Here is a 19811-nt window from a genome sequence, read left to right as displayed (position 1 = left end):
TTCCTCAGACCCTCCATTCAAGAGTCTCCTACAGGGCCGGAGCAGTGGTACAAGCGGTAAGGCTTCTGCTTTGTGCTGTGCCTGCTAACTAGGACAGACTGCAGTTCAATCCCCCGAGTCCCATATGGTTTCCCACGCCAGGAGTGATTTCTGAACACATAGCCAGGAGTAACCCCTGAGTGCCACCGGGTGTGACCCAACCCCCCCCCCCCCCCCCCGCAAAGGAGTCTCCTACAGCTATTGTTTTTCCTTAATTCTATAAAGAGATTTATAAAGAGTTCAGCATTGCAATTCCTGCTTGGTCTATTTCAACTGACCCAGTCATTGGTTTTTGGCAATTCCTTTCCAGGGTCAAAACAACCACAGGTTTGTTTAAATGTTGTCCACGCATATGATGTTTTAAAATCGTTTCAAAATGTTTTAAAATCTAGAGTGAGAAGACTTGACCACTCTGGCTTGTATTCCCACACAGCCTCTTCAGCTGAACTAAGCAGCAGCAGCCTCCTGAGGACCAGGAAGCCCTCCAATTTTCCACTGTCCCCACCACTCCTCATTGCCTTGTTGCTATGACAGGTTCACTTTATTCCCTTACTATACTTGCTTAGAGACTTGAGTTTTATGTCTTTTCTTCAGCACCACAAAAAGAAACAACAAAACAAACGAACAAAAAAAACCCAGATACTTGACAGCCTTGGTCTCCTTTTCCCCTTCCCCTTTGAACCTGGTTCTGATTCTGGAAAAGAAAGAATTCATGATTCAGGCCAATCAAAGCACCTAAATTCAGCTTATTCCCCTGATAAACTGCCTTACTCCAGTATCTTGCTGAAGGCAGTCTGTGGCCTCTGGGTGGGCCCAGATCTACAGACAAATAAATTCTCCATGGATTTATCTCTAGTTGAACAAGGCCACCTCCAGGGCAGCTCCTGGTTAATCCTGGAAGGAGACAAGATTCTAGAATAAGTCTCTGGCAGATGAGGCTTTTCTGAAGACTCAATGAGTTCTGTCCTGTTGATCTTAGAACTGCAGACTTTAGCCAAGCAAACACCCTTCCTCCCTTCCTTCCTTTCTCCCAGTCCCTTCCACCTCCCTTCTTCTCTCTCCACCCATTTTCCCCTATAAATCTCTTGCATACCTCATCCCATCTTGGCCACCTCATCTGGGCTGACACACCTCCCCATGAAACTAGCATGAACCAAAAGAAAAAGCAGTGGCAGCTTCCAGGTAAATGGCCCGAGGTATGCTGTTGAATCAGTCTTGGTGAGTTTTTTCTTTTGGGGGATAGTCATGCTCAGTGATGCTCAGGGGCTATTCCTGGCTCTGTGTTCTGGAGTGACTTCTGGGAGTGTTTATGGGAAATATATGTAGCAGCAGACATCTGCTGCATATGCAAGGCAAGTGACTTAAACTCCGTTTTATCTCGGGCAGGGTGGCCAAGTGAGTTGACAGCACAAGGTGGGAAATGGGCTTATCCTAAGTCATCAACTTCCTAAACTGCAACATATGGAAGAATAGCTGTGACTTTAAGTCAACTGCGGGTCTCCCTAAGCCTTGTTTTATAATCTGTGAATTGGCAATAATAATAGTATCCATTTTATAGGATCTTCTTGGGGATTAAATGAGTGAATATAGTGACCCATGCGACTAGTCTAAGACTTAGAAAGTTTCCTTGCAAGTGAAGACTGAGAGTTTAATCTCTGGTGCCATCGCTTGTGCTGAGCACTAGTGTGGCAGCTTCACTCTCTGATCCCCAGTGCCATAGTGATTTCCAGCCACAGGCACATTTGAACACCATAGCGAAAAGTGAGGGCCACTGAGGGATGTGAGTCAGTGTGTCCCCCTAGTGAGCAGGTATGTAAGCAGCACAACCATTCTCCAAGCCATATCCCACGCAGAATATCACCACTACTGAGAGCTCTCCCTGGCAAGCAGGTGTGAGGAGATCACTACTAAAGAGGTTCCACCCTGGACTACTCCAGCGAGTGAACCCTAGAACTCCATGTGTGACCCCCTACAGGAACAATTAAATGTGGGACACCACTAGCAGGCACATGTGTGACTCTTGGTCCTCGCAGTACCAAGAACTATTGGGGAAAAGGAAATTAAATTAAGAATAAACTAATATGGGGGAAAAAAAAGAATAAACTATTATGAAGAAGAACTGCAAATGGTCCAGATGGCCTCAAAGCTGGCATTATCAGACCATGCATATTTAGAACATGTTTATTTGACCCCCCCAGCACTCCTAATACCACCGGGTGTGCCCCATGAGCATCATTGCTCAGTCACAGCAGGGCTCATCTCAACAGCTGAGATGGGCTTCCAGGCCTCCCAAGCATTGCTTGAAAGCCACCTCAACCCCCAAAAGAAAAATCACAATTTTCCTTCTGGTCTCAGCTGTGACGACTGGTTTTCCCTCCTAGTACAAAGTGGGTATGGCTTCTGGGAAGCAGATATGAATCCAGCTGGGTTTTGGCAGAGAGCAGGCAGAAGGGGGAGAGTGTACCCTTTTCCTGATATAGGAAGGAGCAAAAGTTGGGTGTCTGGCTTGAGTAGTTGGGTAGAGGGACTCCCCAGAGGATGGGTGGTCACAGGCTTGTCATTGGGTGGGATTCCCATGAACTGAACTGAGCAGGAGTTCCCTTAGGGCTCACCTAACAGGGGGTTAACTGATAGAGGGGTTAACTTCCTTTGTGGATGTTTTGATGTGGGGGAAGGGATGTTGGAATCCTGCCGAGTGACAGTCCCGCCACATGCCCATTGCCCAGAGTCAAGGCTGAGACTTAAAGAGGACTGTCCAGTGCTGTAGTATTCAACAGCAAATAAGTGGCCACCTAAGATCAGCTCTCAAGCACTAGCAGATTCAAACCCTTTCACTTGGGTCAGAGGGGACCCCAGGAAGGTAATCGCCCCATATCTTTTGTGTTTTGCGGCTGCCTCTGGCAAGGATACCAGATACTTCTACCAGAGGATACCAGAATACTTCTGGTAGTGATTAGGGGACCATATGGAACGCCGGGGATTGAACTCAGGTCAGCCATATACAAGGCAAGTGCCCTACCTGCTGTACTATCACTCAGCCCCCTCCCCATTATCTTCTTGTTGTTTGGTTAGTTTTGTTTTTTGTTTTTGGTGCCAAACCTGGCCATGCTTAGGAGTCTGCATTCAGGAATTACTTCTGGCAGGCTCTGGGGATCATATCGAAGTGGCAGGAATTGAACCTAGGTCGGCTACATGCAAGGCAAAGGCTCTACCCACTGCACTGTAGCTCCAACCCCTCTCCTTGAAGCCACAGCTGTTCTATCCTGAGTAAGGCCTGATCATTGTGTGAGGGTCAGGTATGGAATTTCTGCTGTTTTTCTGAGTCTATCTGTTCCTGCAAATGCTGCAGCCTGAGACTTGGACATTCTCTTCACTGATAATGTGGTAATAAAAGTAAAAATAATAAGATGAAGTAACGTTTTCAAATGCTCAGCATGAGCCAGTATATGAGATGGAGAGATTACTCATGGTGTCTTCCCCATGCCATAACTGGAAGGTCCTTTGTGTTAGGAATGTTTTTGGCTGCAGGGAAGAGAAAATCTGACTCAGATATATGATTAACGATTCCACCCAGGATTCAGAGGTAGCTGGTTCTAGGCATGGTTACACCGAGGTTCTAATTTGGGGCTCTGAAAGGTCCCTTGCCTTCTCTCAAAACAACCCCACTAAAACACTCATCCACAATGGGTCCCTGGAAGAGAAGTTTGCAAAAAGGAAGGAGAATAAAAACAATCCTTAGGAAGTCCCCAACTGACATTCTGAAGAACAAATCGATAGCAAATAGGGCATTCCCTAGTGTGTTTTGACCAATAGTACAGTCCCAGGAAAAGGGCAGGACCACCTTCTTACCTGGAAACTTAAGGAACTTGGGGTTCTGTTAGCTGGAAAAAGGCAGGAATGAACATGCCGTCCCCTCTTCTGAGTGTGGCTGCTGGGGATGACTTTAGCCCCAGCTTGAAGGGGAGAAAGGAACATGCTAGGGGTTTGGAGCATGGACATTGCTTTACCTTCAAAATAGGGGGTGGGTTTGAAGTGTGAGCATTTTTTGAGCACCTGCTATGTGTCAGGTCCTGTGCTGGGCAACTCATTCTCCAATGAATGCAACATAGTGTGAGGAGGAAGATGTGTCCCGATTTGTCAGAGGAGAGAACAAATGCCCAGAGCCATCACTTACTTGAGGTTGACCTGGAGCAAGAGTAGCAGTAGTACTAAGCCCCCAGCACTGATATATGTCAGGTCTTACCTATATGCATTTGTACCTAGATAGGGTCACTGTGTCCGCTCCTCAGTCCAGAGGTGAAACGGACTGCCCTGGGGTTACACAGTTCAGTCCCTCTCGATCCGGATAGTGAACCCCACTACTAGGAGGCTATCTCATGGCACTCCCCAAATTTGGAGAAAACCCTCCAGGCCTATTCCGTAGCCTTTTTGGGACTTGTTGGTTTTACCAATGCATAAATTGGAAAAATAAACAAGAGGTTTAGGAAACTCCATTGGTTTCTGAGTGGTCTGAATCTAGCACGGAACCATCCAGATGATTTACAAGGCAAATTACTGAGTCTCTAATGGGAGAGCAGAGATGACAAGAAAAAAATATGGTTATGGAGATGGAGAGTAATGGTGTCATGGGAGACCAAGTGGTCCAGGAGGGCATCTTAAAGGATGTGACAGTTAAGCATATCCTTAAGGCAGAGGGAGAAAAGGACAGAAGAGCCTGCCAATTTCCCAGTCAAGAGCAGGTGCAGTTTGTGCAAAGGCCCAGAGGCACAGACAGATGAGGGCGGTTGGAACAGATCTGTCCAGGGAGATTGGGGGAATGTCAGGGATCTTAGTTTCCTCTGGAGTTGGGTTGATGGATCCCAGGTCCCCAGGGAGAAGAGGCTGCTGGGAAGATAAGCCCAGCCTGTCCAGCCTCCCTTCAGGCCAGGACCTCAAAATTAGGTCTCAGGCTGTCTCAACTGTTGGAACCCAGCACCTCAGAAGGGAAGTGCAGTCCCCACCCTGCGCTTAATAAGGAACTGGCCTCAGTGGGTGTAGGCAGGGAGCGCTGATGGAAGCGAGCCTGGGGTGAGGTCAGGTCTTTGCACTGGAATCCCAGGTCTTCGCCAGCACCCAGGGGCGCTCTCACTGCGAGGCCAGACACCCACAGCATCACAAAAATCAAGCCTTTGCCTCCATTCCCTTCCTAGTACTGTGTGTGGGTCAGCCACCCCTCTCTGTCCCCCTTCCCTGGAACAGTGACCTAACCTCCCAGCCTGGTGCGAGAGAAGAGATGAACGCAGAGGGGTGCGGTGCGGCCTCTGGGTGAAGAGGGACCTGGGCTGGCAGAGGAGGTTGGAAGTGCTGACCCCCACATTTCCCCTCTCCCTCACTGGGATCCATCGACTCCTCCTCGGGCTCCAGCTCTCCTTCCCTCCGCTCCCAATTTCCCCTCCCTTGGGTGCGGGTCCGTCCATCTGGGAGGAGCCTCGGAGGGTCTCGGCGCGTCCCGCCCCAAAACTCAGCGCCGTCGGGGCGGGGACAGGGAGGGCGTCCGGCGGGGGCGGCACCGGGACCCGCAGCCCGTCTACCCGCTGCCCGCTGCCCGCTGTCCGCTCTGCTGCTGCCATGTCTTGGGCGATGGTCCTCGGCCTTCTGGCCGCGCTGCTCCTACTGGTGCTTCTGCTGCGCTACCGGCGCACGCGGTGAGTGTCCCCCAACCTTGGGGTCCCCTTCCAGGGAGAGCGTCCTGGGGCCCTCGCAGAGATGCTCTATGCCCATCCCCTGCCCGTCTACCTGCAAAGGAGCCTCTAAGAGAGGTAGGGTCTAAAGAAGAGAGTCCACGGGCTCCTAAAGGTGCGTGTGGCCTCCTTGGAGAAACCGCTGCCTGAATCCAGCACTAAACTAACGCGGGTCGGGTCACGCATTCCCGGGATGCAGGAGTGATGAGACGGGGAGGACAGACGCCCTCCTGGAATCTCTCTTCCAGGGCACCCCACAGAGGGACCATCATTACCCATCTTCCACGAGAGAAAATGAAGCTGGGACAGGTCCCCCTAAAACTCTCCCCACCTCCGAAGAGTGACCAAGACCCAATGTCTGGGCCTGTAGCCCCGAGCTTTCTCCTGCATCCACCTAGAAAGTGCTATTTATTTAGGAGAAAAAAAAGTAAAACTCCATTCCTTTCTTTTACCAAATATTTTTTTAAATGGATTTGAATTGTACAGGGAGAGCTGAATTCATTTGAAACAGAACAAATATTTGTCTTATGATAGATAAAGCGTCCCGCCGCCCTTCCTCACTTTCCCCCACCTTTCCTGTGTGTGTGTGTGTGTGTGTGTGTGTGTGTGTGTGTGTGTGTGTGTGTGTGTGTGTGTGTGTGTGTGTAAGCACTTTTCATTGTGGACTGCTTTGATGTTCTGAAAGGTTGCAGAGATTCATATGGAATCCCAAGCTAGCCCTCACCAACTTGCTATTAACAGTTCACACCGTCATGGTGCATTTGTCAAAAACGAAGACGTCAACGCTGGTCTGTCGCTATTAAGCAAACTCCAGATCTTAATTTGCATTTCATCAGTTTTTCCGTTAATGTTCCAGGACTCAGTCCAGGTACCACATGGCCTTCTTCTGTCCTGTCCATCCTCTCAGGCTCCGCAGCTGTTTTTGAAATTAATTCTCAGAAGGACAGAACTACGGGAAACTTCGGACTACACAACAGCCTTACGAATAATAAGCTCATTATATTTTCAAACTCAAGGCACTTTTTCCCCAAGCAACATTTACAAACTGTGTATTTCTTCGCTTGCCTGAGAAGGGACATATCAAGATAATAAATAGGTTGTCTTGTGAAGGAATGATTTCTCCCAGCATGCCAGGCTTTTGGGGTGCTGTGGATGTTTTCAGACTTCCCCTGCCTGCCAGGGTTGTCCGGCTCACCCTCCCTCCCTTTCTGCCTCCCAGGGGTGGAGATGTTGTTTCTTCATATCTGAAGTGTTTCTAGCCTGAATAAGTGCAGGTTTTTCTCCCTCTTTATTTTGGTCACTGTTGATGGGTTTTTAGGTTGTTTCCAGAGTTTTTGCTCCTTCCTGTGGCCACTTCATCGGCTCCTGCTAGTCTTTTCTTTTCTTTGGGGTGGATGGAGCCACCATAAATTTCTAGGGGGCTGGATGCAATATTTTCTCAGTGTGTATAAATGCCAGGCACCTAGAAATCTGCAAGTTGAACAAATCTCAATTTTTCCATCTTTAAAATGGGGACAATTGGTCAAAATCATCATTGAGCTAGCAGAACAGACACTCCCAATTTTGAACATTCTTGCTCTCACTCCAGACTGCTCGCTTCTCTTGAGAAAACATCACTGATTTCTTCATTTTGGGCAGTGTCTAAGGGTCAGTGTATGAACACTGGGGAACAGTGTGGATATGAGGGTCACAGAGAATCAACGGTGGCCGACAATTTTATTTTATTCTTCCACTCCAGACAGGGGGCATTTCTGTTAGGTGCACTAGAAGGAAACTGAGGCTCAGAGAGGCCCAGCCACTTGACCATGGTTGGCCTGGCTGAAAGGTCTGGGCTGCTGGAAATGTTCATTGTCAGGAAGAATGACTGTTTAACCATCCAGGTACCATACTGTGAGGACTGCCTAGAGATTTTTAGTACCATGTGGAGTTGAGATAATAAGAAATGCAACTAAGCCAGAGGATCTTAAGAAGGAGCCAGCAACAAAAACCAAAAAAAAAAAAAAAAAAATGGGGCCAGAGAGATAGCACAGCGGTAAGGTGTTTGTTTGCCTTAGACGCAGAAGGACGGTGGTTCGAATCCTAGCATCCCATATGGTCCCCCACGCCTGCCAGGGGCGATTTCTGAGCATGGAGCCAGGAGTAACCCCTGAGCGCTGCCGGGTGTGACCCAAAAACCAAAAAAAAAAAAAAAAGAAGGAAAAAAAAAAAGGAGCCAGCAAAGAGCACTGGGATAAGGGGGGCAGAGGTGATGCTTCATAGACATGCTTGGGTGGAGACAAACATAACCCAGAGCTCCATCATGCTCCTATCCCCTCTTTTTTTTGGGGGGGGGGGCACACCCAGCAGTGCTCAAGGATTCTTCTGCACTCAAAAATCACTCCTGGAAGGTTCAGGGGACCATATGGGATGTGTGGAATTGAACCAGGGTCTGTCCAGGGTTAGCTGCCTGCAAGACAAATGCCCTACCACTGTGCTATTGCTCTAGCCTTCCATCAGGCTCCTTTCTCCTGGATAACCCTGGAAATACCCCCAGACCTCTCCCCTTCCTTTAAAGGCTTAAAACAGCCAGTGGTCCCCCTTAGGGCCACACCAATAAGATCTATCACAGTTAGTCTGTTCCAAATTGCACATTTCCTTAGCTGAAGAAAAGGCTTTGACATTGTTTAGTCTGCAATTCTGGTTTTTTGTTTTGTTTTTGGTTCACACCCGGCAGTGCTCAGGGGTTACTCCTGGCTCTATGCTCAGAAATCACTCCTGGCAGGCTCGGGGGACCATATGGGATGCCGGGATTCAAACTGATGACCTTCTGCATGAAAGGCAAAGGCCTTACCTCCATGCTCTCTCTTCGGCCCCTAGTCTGCAATTCTGTCTTGACTTAAAATGTCTTGACTTTAATCATGAAGTTTTGACTTTACAGAAAAATACAGAGAATTGTCTAAGAGCCTCTCATATGTACATCCCCTTGTCTGGATATTTAACATGCAAAGAATCATCAGTGGAACCAGAGCGGAGTGAAAGTACAGTGGGTAGGGCTATTGGCATGCAGGGTCTGATCCCCAGCACCCTGTTGTCCTCTGAGCCCTCCAGGAGTGACCCCTGAGCACAGAGCCAGGAGTAAGTCTTGAATATAGTTGGGTGTGGCCCAAAAGTCAAAAAGGGAGAATTGTGTGTGTCATAATTGCATACCATCCAAGGCACACAACACAGAATGGCAATTACCTTTCTCTTTTCCTGCCTGAGGGTTTCAAACATGATTCTGGGGTGTAACACTTCAGCTCACTCCCTACACTCTTACCCCAGTCCCCACACCATTCTTAATCACATTAATCTCAGTCCACATTGAAATTCTGGCAACCTGGCAAGAGCTTTTTACTAGAAAAGTGAGAGCAACATCTGGGTTTCTTTAGGAGTTAAGTGGCCTGCCTGGGGAGCTGGGCCTGATGTCAGTGCGATGGAGGTGAAAGCCAGAACCTTCTCCCAAGCAGTTTCAGGCCTAGTTCCTCTGTACACTGGTCTGTTTGTCAACCACCTGCCAGACTGAATGAGAATGCTGTGGGAGTTTAATTCCAGCAATCAGAAGGTGACCCAGTGAATAAGGGACACAGACAGCCACCTATGGTGTGACTGACAAACTTTAATAGTGACCCAGCTTTATACATGACAGAACAAAGGATGGACTCATGCCTAGGTTCAGACGGGTATCATCTTGCTGGGAACATCTTGAGCTAAACTGTCCCAAGCAATTAACAAGGACACCTGGCATAAAATGACATATGGTAATAATAAAGTATTCTCAGAAGATTAGGTAGGTAGGGAATCAGGGAACAACCCGGGGGGGGGGGGGGGAGTAGTCACAAGAGAGGAATGTATTGACATAGCCCTTCGCCATGTCATTGGAGAATGTTCTTCTCCTTCCTTCCTTTGGCAGCATTCTGAGAGCCTCCTCTTATGGCCATGCTCCCACAGTTCTACTTCCTTTGATTATTAACAATACTGGAGACCATATCCTTTGCCTAGGAATAGCAAGGTTCCTGGCTGCCGATCATTAAAGGTTTTATGCTATACTTATAGGTTTACTTTTCTCATGGATGACTGAGCTGTGTCAAAATATTTTTCTGCTTGTGGGAGAGACTCACCCATGGGGATATTTAAAAATGTTACAGTAAAGATATTAAGAAGAAGTATCATTTTGGGAGAGGCAACCATATCCCCCTGTTCAGGTGCCACATGTGACTTTTTAACTCCCTGGACCTGGAGGCCACTCAGTGAATGAGGAACACAGGCAGCCATAAGGTGTGACTGACAAACTTTATCAGTGGCCCAGCTTACTTTATACATGACAGAACAAATGATGGATTCATGACTAGGTTTGTTCTTATTCTTTGTAATGTGTGCCAGTCTCTGTGGCCCGAGATGATACCTTATTGTTTTGATTATTGATTTGCATCTCCCTAATGATTACTGATGTAAAGCATTTTTTCATGTGTCTTTTGGCCATTTGTATTTCTTCTTTGAGGAATTGTTTATTCATTTCTTCTTTCCATTTTTTGATGGGGTTAGATTTTATTTCTTGTTAAATTCTGTCAGTACCTTATATATCTTAGCCTCTTATCTAATGGGTATTCCCAGTGTTATTTCTTATATTATTCCTCAAGAACTATTCTCTGGATCTGCTTATCACAGAAACAGTAAAACAAAATCTAGAGCAAGATGACCACCTGCTGTTTTACACAGTGGGAGGCCGCAGAGAGGCGTGGCAGTGGGTTCTGGAGACACTCCAGGTTCCTAGCAAACAGCCCTTAAATGGGCCACAGAAAAGACAGGGTTAAGTGATGTGCACAGAGCTCACGGCTGCAAACAGCCCCTTTTCTGTTTCTCCCAATTCAATCCTCCTGAAATCCAAGCCCCTGATTTGAATTGAAGTTGCTGGAAGAGAAGCTGGGCAGCAGGCCAACCTGGCTTCACCAGCTCTTATGGGTCCTCTGGAAGCTCTATTCAAGGTGGAGTTGAAAAGCATGTGGGATTGTTTCCTGAGAAGGTGGCAGGACAGGCCACATGAGAATCCAGGGGACAGTGAAGGTGGAACCATTATCAGCTGCAAGACAATTGCACTTCCCTCCTTTTCTCTCTCTCTCTCTCTCTCTCTCTCTCTCTCTCTCTCTCTCTCTCTCTCTCTCTCTCTCGCTTGATCAAGGTTTCTAACTCAGAGGAGACAGTTGCAGAGTCCATTCTCTTGCTGTTTGGGGACCCAAGGCACTCCAAGTGGACTTCTACACCCCCATTTTGCGGGAGGGGAAACTGAAAACCAGACAGGGTGCCTCATGCAGGGCCTGATGCTTTTCCAGAAAATATCTCTGGGGCTGGACCTAGAGCTTCTGCCTCCCAGCACCCCATCATGACTGTGTCAGGGCTCCCCGAGCCAGGCCTTACTACTACTGGAGAAAGTTGGCATCTGTCTCCAGAAATGTGCCCAAGAGATGCAGACAAAAGGAGAAAGTCAGAGCCAGAGTGGGAGCCTAACTCTGGATATGGGAGGGTCAGCCACGCCCACCAACAGTGGGGAAAGAAAGAGTCCTGAGGTGGGGTCTGCAGTCCCCCGGCTCACCCCATGGACACTCTCGCTGCTTTTGAGGTGCTTCCAGGCCCTATGGGGGTTTTGGGGTGGAGATCAGGACTTGTCCTCCAACCCCAGCTCCTGCCCACACCGCAATTACTACAGTTACTCCTGAATCTAAGAATAAAATTCTCTCCTGAGTCCATACCACAGGCTGCCCTTCTACATGTCCTCCCCAAACAGCCTGTTCCTACCTCACACACCGCACGGCCAGCCCCACGTCCATCCTGCCTACCTTTTTCACTATGTGTTGTGCAAGTCAGAGAGTCCAGGGTGAGTTTCACCACTAGGTGCCTCTGAAGTCTGGCTCCTCCCATGGAATGAGGGTCCACCAGGTTAGGGACTTGTTCTCAGAATGGGGCACACAGTATTTGCTTAATATGTGCAGGTCAGAGGAGAGATGCAGTGCACACTGGTACTTGCTGAGTGGCTGATGGGGACTGAGGAAGCTACGGGGGTGAAGAACCTCTAACAACCACATTGGGGACTGTCCAGCGTAGGGCCAGCCTGGAGCTCCATAAGCTCCATAAGAGCTGGGCTCTGGCCCAGGGTCAACTCCATTTTTACCTGCCTCCCAGCACTTCCTCTGGGACAGCACAAGTGTTCCTGCCTCTGCATAAGCTGACTAAAGGCTCTGCTCTAGGTGCTCCCTCAGCTGATCACACAGCACCTTCTCTGGGAAGTCCTGAGGATGCCTCTTCTCAACTAGTGGCTCTTATTATTTCATGTTACTCTCCTTTATTTTCTTTAGTGGAAATGATATAATTCAGAGCAACTCCTTCCTTCTTTCCCTTTTTCCTTCCTTCCTTTCTTCCATCCTTCCTTTTTGTTCCTTCCATTCCTCCTTTCTCTCTTCCTTCCCTTTTGCTTCCTTCCTTTCTTCATTCCTTCCTTCCCTTCTTCTTTCCTCCCTATCTTTCTTTCCTCCATCCTTCCTTCCTCCATCATCACTTCCTCCTCCCCTCCCTTCTCAATTTCCTCCTTTCCTTCCCTTTACTTCTCCTCTTCCCCCCTCCCTTTCCTTCTTTCTTTCCTCCTTCCTTTCTTTCCCTTTCCTTTTTCCTTCATTCCCTCCCCCTCCCTCTGGCTTCCCACACTGTCCTTTGGCCACAGGCTACATGCACTCTGTCTATGCCACCCAGGAGTTCTCACTTGTTCCCTCCTCCCAGAAGACTCTTCTTCCCAAGATCGATGTGATTCTCCACAGCCTTTTGGTTCCAATTTAAAGGTGTCAAGGAAGCTCCCTCATTTTAGATGGGGCTACATGTCTGAAGCCTCCCCTCTTCCCAATCTATCAAGTGATGCCATGTACTATGATCCCTGCAGGTGGCCAAACGAGCCTCCCCTGGATGTGGGCAGGGTGCCATGGCTGGGCCATGCCCTGGAGTTTGGAAAGGATGCTGCCAGTTTCCTCACCAGGATGAAGGAGAAGCACGGGGACATCTTTACTGTGAGTATCTTGTATCTCTGGGGAAGGAAGGGGATGGCAGCAGGGCCCGTGTCCCTAGAGTTTACTGATTCCTTCAACATCCAACCTCATAGGGACCCAGCTTATGTCTCTGTTTCTGCATGTTCAGTGTTCGTTTCCCATTCACCACTGGGGTTCTCCAAACCACTACTCAAAATTGAAATCTGGAATCATTCACTCTCCACCCAGTACGTAGTCTGTCCATCCACCTGACCTCTAGCCACTCAACCCACATGCAGCTGTTCAATGTCACCCATCTCTCCCACCTGCTATCAATAGCTCCCAGCTGGCATCACTCACATAGTCCTTCTCTACCAAACTCCCATCAATACACTTGTATGTTGTCTTCCAATACCAGTTCTGCCATTTACCTGTCAGTAATCCCTCAGTCTTCCCAGATTATCCCGCCATTCTGGCATCATATATCTGATATTTATTCAAATTGAATTTGTATTTTCTATTTCTACCAACGTCCATTCTTCTATTTATTTTCCCATTCATTTGCCACTACCCACCCAACATCCAGTTCTTTACTGATTCTATTTGTTTTTTGGTGTTTGTTTGGGGTAACACTTGGTACTCAGGGCTTATCCCTGGCTGTATTCCTGATGGGGTGCAACAAGTATGACCCATCCATCCACCTTTTAGGCATATTCCCAAATTCCAGTCACATGACATTGTTCCTTCAGCAGGTATCCTTATTGTCCACCTATCTTTCTGTTGTCCATCTCTCCAACTTGATTGCACATCTCAGTCTCCATCCAACCTCCAGTTAGTTGCCAACCCCTGCTCTTTCTGGTTATACATAAGTTCATTGCTGTGTTCACATCCTCACCCACATGACAGTTTATCAGCATTTCCACATTAAATATTGAACTGTTATCTAAGAGAGCTTGAGTGGCAGAACTCACAGACCATGCTCTGAGAGTGAGTTCAAGGCAGCAGAGAGTCAGGACTGGGGCCTTTCCACAGACTTTTCAGGGCAGAACCCCTGCCAATGTAGACTGAAAGGTCACAGCTCTGTGCTGTGTCCTCCCCTTCTCACATGTCCCTTAGCACTTAGTCTCCCAAGGAAGTAGGTGCCCCATCCACTGCTATTTGCCTGACATCTGTCTACTATCCTTCACCAACTTTCCCCCAACAACTCACTGTGGATAAATTCATTTATTCCATCATCTTTCCACTCCTTCCTTCTAGCCATTATTTACCCAACTTTCCTTGAAAATATTATCTCTTTATCCCATCCCTCTACTCCCATCCATACATTCACTCATCTTTTCATCTGTCCATTCCTCTATCCATTCAGTTATCATCCATCTATCCAACAACCAACCCACCCACCCACTCATCTATTCATACCTTTGCCCATCTATCCATCTATCTATCCATCCACCTACCCACTCATCCATCCAAACACCCCACCACTAAGCATCCGTCTACCCCTCCACTCACCCAATCATCTGTCCATTCACCCATCCACCTAACCATACACACATATACTTATCCAATGAAGTATAGTCCATCCATCCCACCAACCTTCCACCCCCATCCATCTACAAATCTATCTACCCATATTTCCATCCATTCTACCATCCCTCCCTTTCTCTGTCCTTTCCTCACTCACTCTCCCTCCTTCACTTCTCTCTTTCATCTATTCCTGAGTCAAACAACATTCCCTGCTGTCACATATGAACTGAGTCTTGCTGCTGAGGTCCAGAACCACTGGTGCAGAATGCTATCTTCTAAGGCAGCCTTGGCTGGGGTTATAGCCTTGGACCCAGGTAGCTCTCTCACTCTCAGCCTCATTCTATTGCTAGAAAGTGGTAAAGGTCAGTCTCTGCCTCCTGAGGGGAGAAGGGTCTGCCAAGTTTTGTTTGGCCCTCATGACACTCCTCCTGTGGTTTCTGCTGGTCCCTAGGTGCTAGTGGGAGGCAAGTATGTGACTGTGCTCCTGGATCCCCACTCCTATGACTCAGTGGTGTGGGAGTCCCACTCCAAACTGGACTTCCACGCATATGCCCTGCACCTCATGGATCGGATCTTTGACGTGAAGCTCCCGCATTACAGTCCAAGCGAGGAGAAGGCCAAGCTGAAGCCGTGAGTGATGGGTGGTGGGGCTGGGACGTGGGTCAGGGATGTGCTGGTCTTTGTTCCCTCAGGTGTCCAGGAAGGACATTCTGCTGAAAGGAAAGAAGCGCAGGGACCCCGAAGAGTTCTCTGAGAAGTGGGTGGAGGTGGAGTCCCTGATGTGTGAGGGGGTGGCATAAGTGGGACAGATCCTCCCCCTTTCTCACCTGTGACCCCAGACAAAGCCTTTCTCCTTTCCTCATCTGTAAAGTGAAGGGAGTGAGTTGGGGAGGTTCATCGTCTTGAACCCCTCCACTGTGCCAGACTCAAGGGTTTTTGTAACCACATTGTGGAACAGCAGATAACAGCCCCCACATCTGCCCCATCTCCAATTAAAGCCAGGACTCCCAGGCTCTGAGCACTGACTTTCCAGGCCATTCTCTGGGAAGAGGCAAAGCTGTGTGAGCATTTGCTGGAGGACTTTGTCTATTGCCACTGTCTGAACTCACATGCTTTGACCTCAAAAGGACACTTACAGAGGAGGAAATTAAGGCTCAGGGAAGTGAAGTGACTCCCCCCTTTCCCAGTCTGCTGCTGATATAAATCGATGCTGGACCCTGCAGCCTGTCCTCCCCTGTCAGAGACACCGAGGAAGTAAGACTGAGTGTCCGCTGTAGGGAGAGCACTGTCTCCTGGGATCAGGAACATTCTAGAAAGCTGGATTTTGCAGGCCAGCTAAAGCTGAGGCCAGGTTAGCCCTCTTTCCTCCAGAATCCACCCTGAGAGTTTCTGGGCATTTTGCACAAACTCACCGTACCTTTGAGGCAATGCAATTGAGGGGAGCAATAGGTCTGTCCTGCTGTCCTGCTGGACCCGTTTTACTAAGTGCTAGGTACCTACCCTTCACAAATGCTCCCACCTGAGTCTATTTTTTTTCCCAACCTGAACATCCCAAAGTTCTGCATTACCTGGGAGTGCTTGGGAGTCCTCTGGTGATTTCTTCGCTTGAATTACCCTGGTCTAAAGAGATTAACGCTGACTCAAGAATTCATCTATCCTTTCTCTAACAATAGCTGGTAGTGTTAGGACCCTGGAGCATACAGTGTCTACTTCCTTCCCCCAGGGGTCACTATTGAACACTGGTTCTACAGGATCCCTGGATTTGCACAGCTGCAGGCACTTTAGCCTTGGAGTCCTTGACTTCTCATCATCCCTTCTCCCTTGTGGTCAATGCTGACTATCATGAAGTCTCAGGGCAGGGACAAATACACAAGATTCCTTTGCATGTCCCTGTGGACTCCCCTTCTATGTCCAGACTCCTCATGTCCAGCTACTTGGGGGTCCTGCTTATCTAGTAGCAGTCTTAGACCAGAGCAACTGGTGATTCCTAACTTTAGATTTCCTGAACAAAGGTGACAACCTGTGGCTTGAGCTGAGGCATTTCTTGTGGTTCAGACTCCAGAGCTGGTCAGCCCAGGTTTGGAAGCTGGCAGTGTCACTAGCCAGGTAACCAGAACCACCTGGCGTTTACCTCTGTGGAATGAACCATCATAACTGCTTTCCCTGGCATGGGAAGATTATTTAGGGGGTGAGCCTACCAGTGCTGAGGGTTTATTCCTGGCTCTGTGCTTAGGGATTATGCCAGGCAGGACTCAGGGACTGCAGTGGGTGACAGGGATCAAACCTGGGTCAGCTGTGTGCTAGGCAAGAACCATATCTTCTGCCCTATTACTCCTTCTTTCCTATGAAGAAGACCCGGAAGATGAAGGAGTGTTGGGGTAGTAATAGGAATGACTTCATTGTGAAGATCAGGCTGCAACAGGCAGGACTGGGGCTGCATCGGGGCGGGTGGACCCTTTGGAAGTTGCACCCACACTTCTGTTTGCTGTCCAGGACGCTGCTCTATAAGGAGCTCCAGGCACTCATAGAAGCCATGTACACCAATCTTCGCACAGTTCTGCTGGGCGACATCACCGAAGCAGGCAGTGGCTGGCAGGAGATGGGCCTCCTGGAGTTCTGCTACGGCTTCCTGCTCAGGTGAGCTCACTGCTGGAGCCAGGTCTGAGGACCTGGTGCCCCATTCACGAGCAGATTGGGGTGCTCCAAGGAAAGACTGCAAGAAGATCTTTTGCTTTGGGTATCCTCAGTGTTTCCCCAGGCTCTGCCTAGAAGCTGTAAATGGGGCACAGACCATAAATGGGATCTCACGGGTCATCTAGAGAGAAGCAGAACCAACACAGCCTTGATCTTCTGGATGCAAACTGGAGTTGCTAAGTCAGTGTCATTGCTAGGTGGTATTGCTAAGAAGAGATGATATGAAGCGTTATTAAGTAGTTAGGGCAATTTGACAGCACCTGTGACCCTAAGTGTTCAGTGCACAATTCAAGTTGGGATGCTTGACTGCTCCAAACATCTGTTTCTTTTTTTTTTTTTTTTGGTTTTTTGGGCTACACCTGGCGGTGCTCAGGGGTTACTCCTGGCTGTCTGCTCAGAAATAGCTCCTGGCAGGCACAGGGGACCATATGGGACACCGGGATTCAAACCAACCACCTTTGGTCCTGGATCAACTGCTTGCAAGGCAAAAGCCGCTGTGCTATCTCTCCGGGCCCAAACATCTGTTTCTCATCTCAACTCCGAGTGGGTTGTGAGTGCTTCTGATTCTGGAGACACTGGCTGTGTTGGACCTATCTTTGAGGGGGGGTGGGGGGGTAATTGGGGTCCAGAGCTCCTCCTCCTATGTCCCTGGTGACATGGGACAGGGGAAGTAGCTGGTGGCTGTTGATCACAGAATTAGCATAGGTGAGCTGTGCAGTGACCCCAGAGCTTGGCAGGATCTTATGTCTCCCAGGTGATGGATCAAAAGTGGCTCACTCCTGCTACTCTTCCCCTCTTTTCCCTCTAACATGCCCCATGCCCCACCAGCCTCCTCCATGCCTCAGACTCCTTGTAGTGTCTGTTCCCTTGACCAAGAATGCTGTTCCCTACACCTCTTTGCTTCCCCTCACACTGCACCTCATTTAGATCTCATCTCAGCGGTCACTCCTCAGATACTTTCCTGCTATCCTCTGTAGTATAGGAAAGCTCTTCTTTTTGTTTGTTTGGTTGGTTAGTTTTTGGTTTTGGGGTCACACCCGGCAGCACTCAGGGGTTACTCCTGGCTTTATGCTCATAAATCGCTCCTGGCAGGCTCGGGGGACCGTACGGGATGCCGGGATTCGAACCACTGTCCTTCTGCATGCAAGGGAAATGCCCTATCTCCATGCTATCTCTCCTGCCCGAAAGTTCTTCATGTTACAGAGCAACCCTCTTCAGCCATATTTCCCTTCATGGGTTCCAGTGCCACCTAGAGGCTCCATGAGCACTTACACTTGTGCTCTCCTGGCCAGTGCAGGTTATTTATTTATTAATTTATTTTGGGATTTTGGGCCACACCCAGCAGCGCTCCGAGGTTACTCCTGGTTCTGCACTCAGGAATCATTCTTGGCAGGCTCGGGAGATTGAACCTGGGTGGGCTGCATGCAGAGCAAACAAACACCTTACCCACTGTTCTCTTGCTCTGGCCTCTGGTGCAGGTTATTTATTTATTTATTTAATTATTTTTTGAGCCACGCCCAGTGACGCTCAGGGGTTACTTCTGACTATGTACTCAGAAATCTGTCCTGGCTTGGGGGACCATATGAGACACTGAGAGATCCTGCAGACGCCTTATCCCCTGTGCCACCGCTTCGCCCCTGGTACAGGTTATTTTGATGGAGAAGGAAAAGTCTCCTAGCTGCAATGTGAAACCTTGGAGCCTCTGTTTGTTTTCCTTTTCATTGCCTATTTTTGGTAGACATACAAGAAAAATAAGCAGTCAGGATGACAAATGGTAACAAGGTCCCCGAGACCTCAGGGCCTGGTGAGGAGACCCTGGGCCAGCTCAGCCCCTCCTAGGGATAACACCCACGACTCAGCTCCTGCCCAGAAACACCTAGTGGGACCCCAAGCCCTGGAGCTTCGATTCTGCCCCTTTTTCAATGTGAGATGAGGCAGCAATTCAGATTTTGAGTGAATTTCCCCCAAAGTTTAAATATAGGTTGTTTGTTTTAGGGAAACTCCATGGGCCAAACCAAACATGTTTGTGAACTGGGTCTGGCTTGTGGGCGGCACCTGTACGGGAAGGGGAAGGAAAGTTAAGTCTGGAGCAGTGAGAGCACCCCGCCTGCCTTGTCTGGGGGAGGGGTCCCTGAGCTGGGCCTGTGAGTCCAGCTCCAGAAAATGCTTGCCTCAGCAACTCTGAAGGAAGCTTGCTCCTTGGCATCCAGCTGTATGGGCAGGGCAGGCATCCCCCATCTCTGGGGCACAAAGCTGAGGCTAGGTTAGGTACAGAGGAGAAACCAGGGGATACGTGGGAGGCAACTGGAAGACATAGTCAGGGCACCTCCACCATTCTCCCAAGATTGGTGTCCTCAAGATCCAGCCATTTGTCTTCATCCATGTCCCTGCCACTTCTGTTTGTCCATCATTCACCTTATGTTCACCCACCTATTACCTGCTCATCACTTACATGCTCACCCATCCACTATCCATCTGTCTTTCCCTCATCCTTCCTTCCTTCCTTCCTTCCTTCCTTCCTTCCTTCCTTCCTTCCTTCCTTCCTTCCTTCCTTCCTTCCTTCCTTCCTTCCTTCCTTCCTTCCTTCCTTCCTTCCTCCCTCCCTCCCTCCCTCCCTCCCTCCCTCCCTCCCTCCCTCCTTCCTTCCTTCCTTCCTTCCTTCCTTCCTTCCTTCCTTCCTTCCTTCCTTCCTTCCTTCCTTCCTTCCTTCCTTCCTTCCTTCCCTCTCTCCCTCGCCCTTTCTCCCTTTCTTTTCTTCCCTCCCTCCTTCCCTGCTTCTTTACTTCCTTCTCTCATTCCTTCCTTTCTT

At 48.9% G+C, this 19811-nt stretch overlaps 1 protein-coding gene across 1 annotated transcript in view; it reads left to right on the top strand.

The window, feature by feature from the left end:
* Positions 1-5606: 5606 nt before the first annotated feature.
* Positions 5607-19811, top strand: part of PTGIS (prostaglandin I2 synthase) — a 34604-nt gene continuing 20399 nt past the window's right edge. Inside the window, exons 1-4 of the mRNA XM_049781334.1 lie at positions 5607-5723; positions 12700-12823; positions 14760-14938; positions 16802-16945. Coding sequence (XP_049637291.1) covers positions 5647-5723; positions 12700-12823; positions 14760-14938; positions 16802-16945 — 524 coding nt within the window. The 5' untranslated portion in view covers positions 5607-5646. The remainder of the gene's footprint in view (positions 5724-12699; positions 12824-14759; positions 14939-16801; positions 16946-19811) is intronic.

Source organism: Suncus etruscus, chromosome 9 (genome assembly GCF_024139225.1).
Source record: "Suncus etruscus isolate mSunEtr1 chromosome 9, mSunEtr1.pri.cur, whole genome shotgun sequence".
Lineage (NCBI taxonomy): Eukaryota > Metazoa > Chordata > Mammalia > Eulipotyphla > Soricidae > Suncus > Suncus etruscus.
This window is presented reverse-complemented; position numbering and strand designations above follow the sequence as displayed.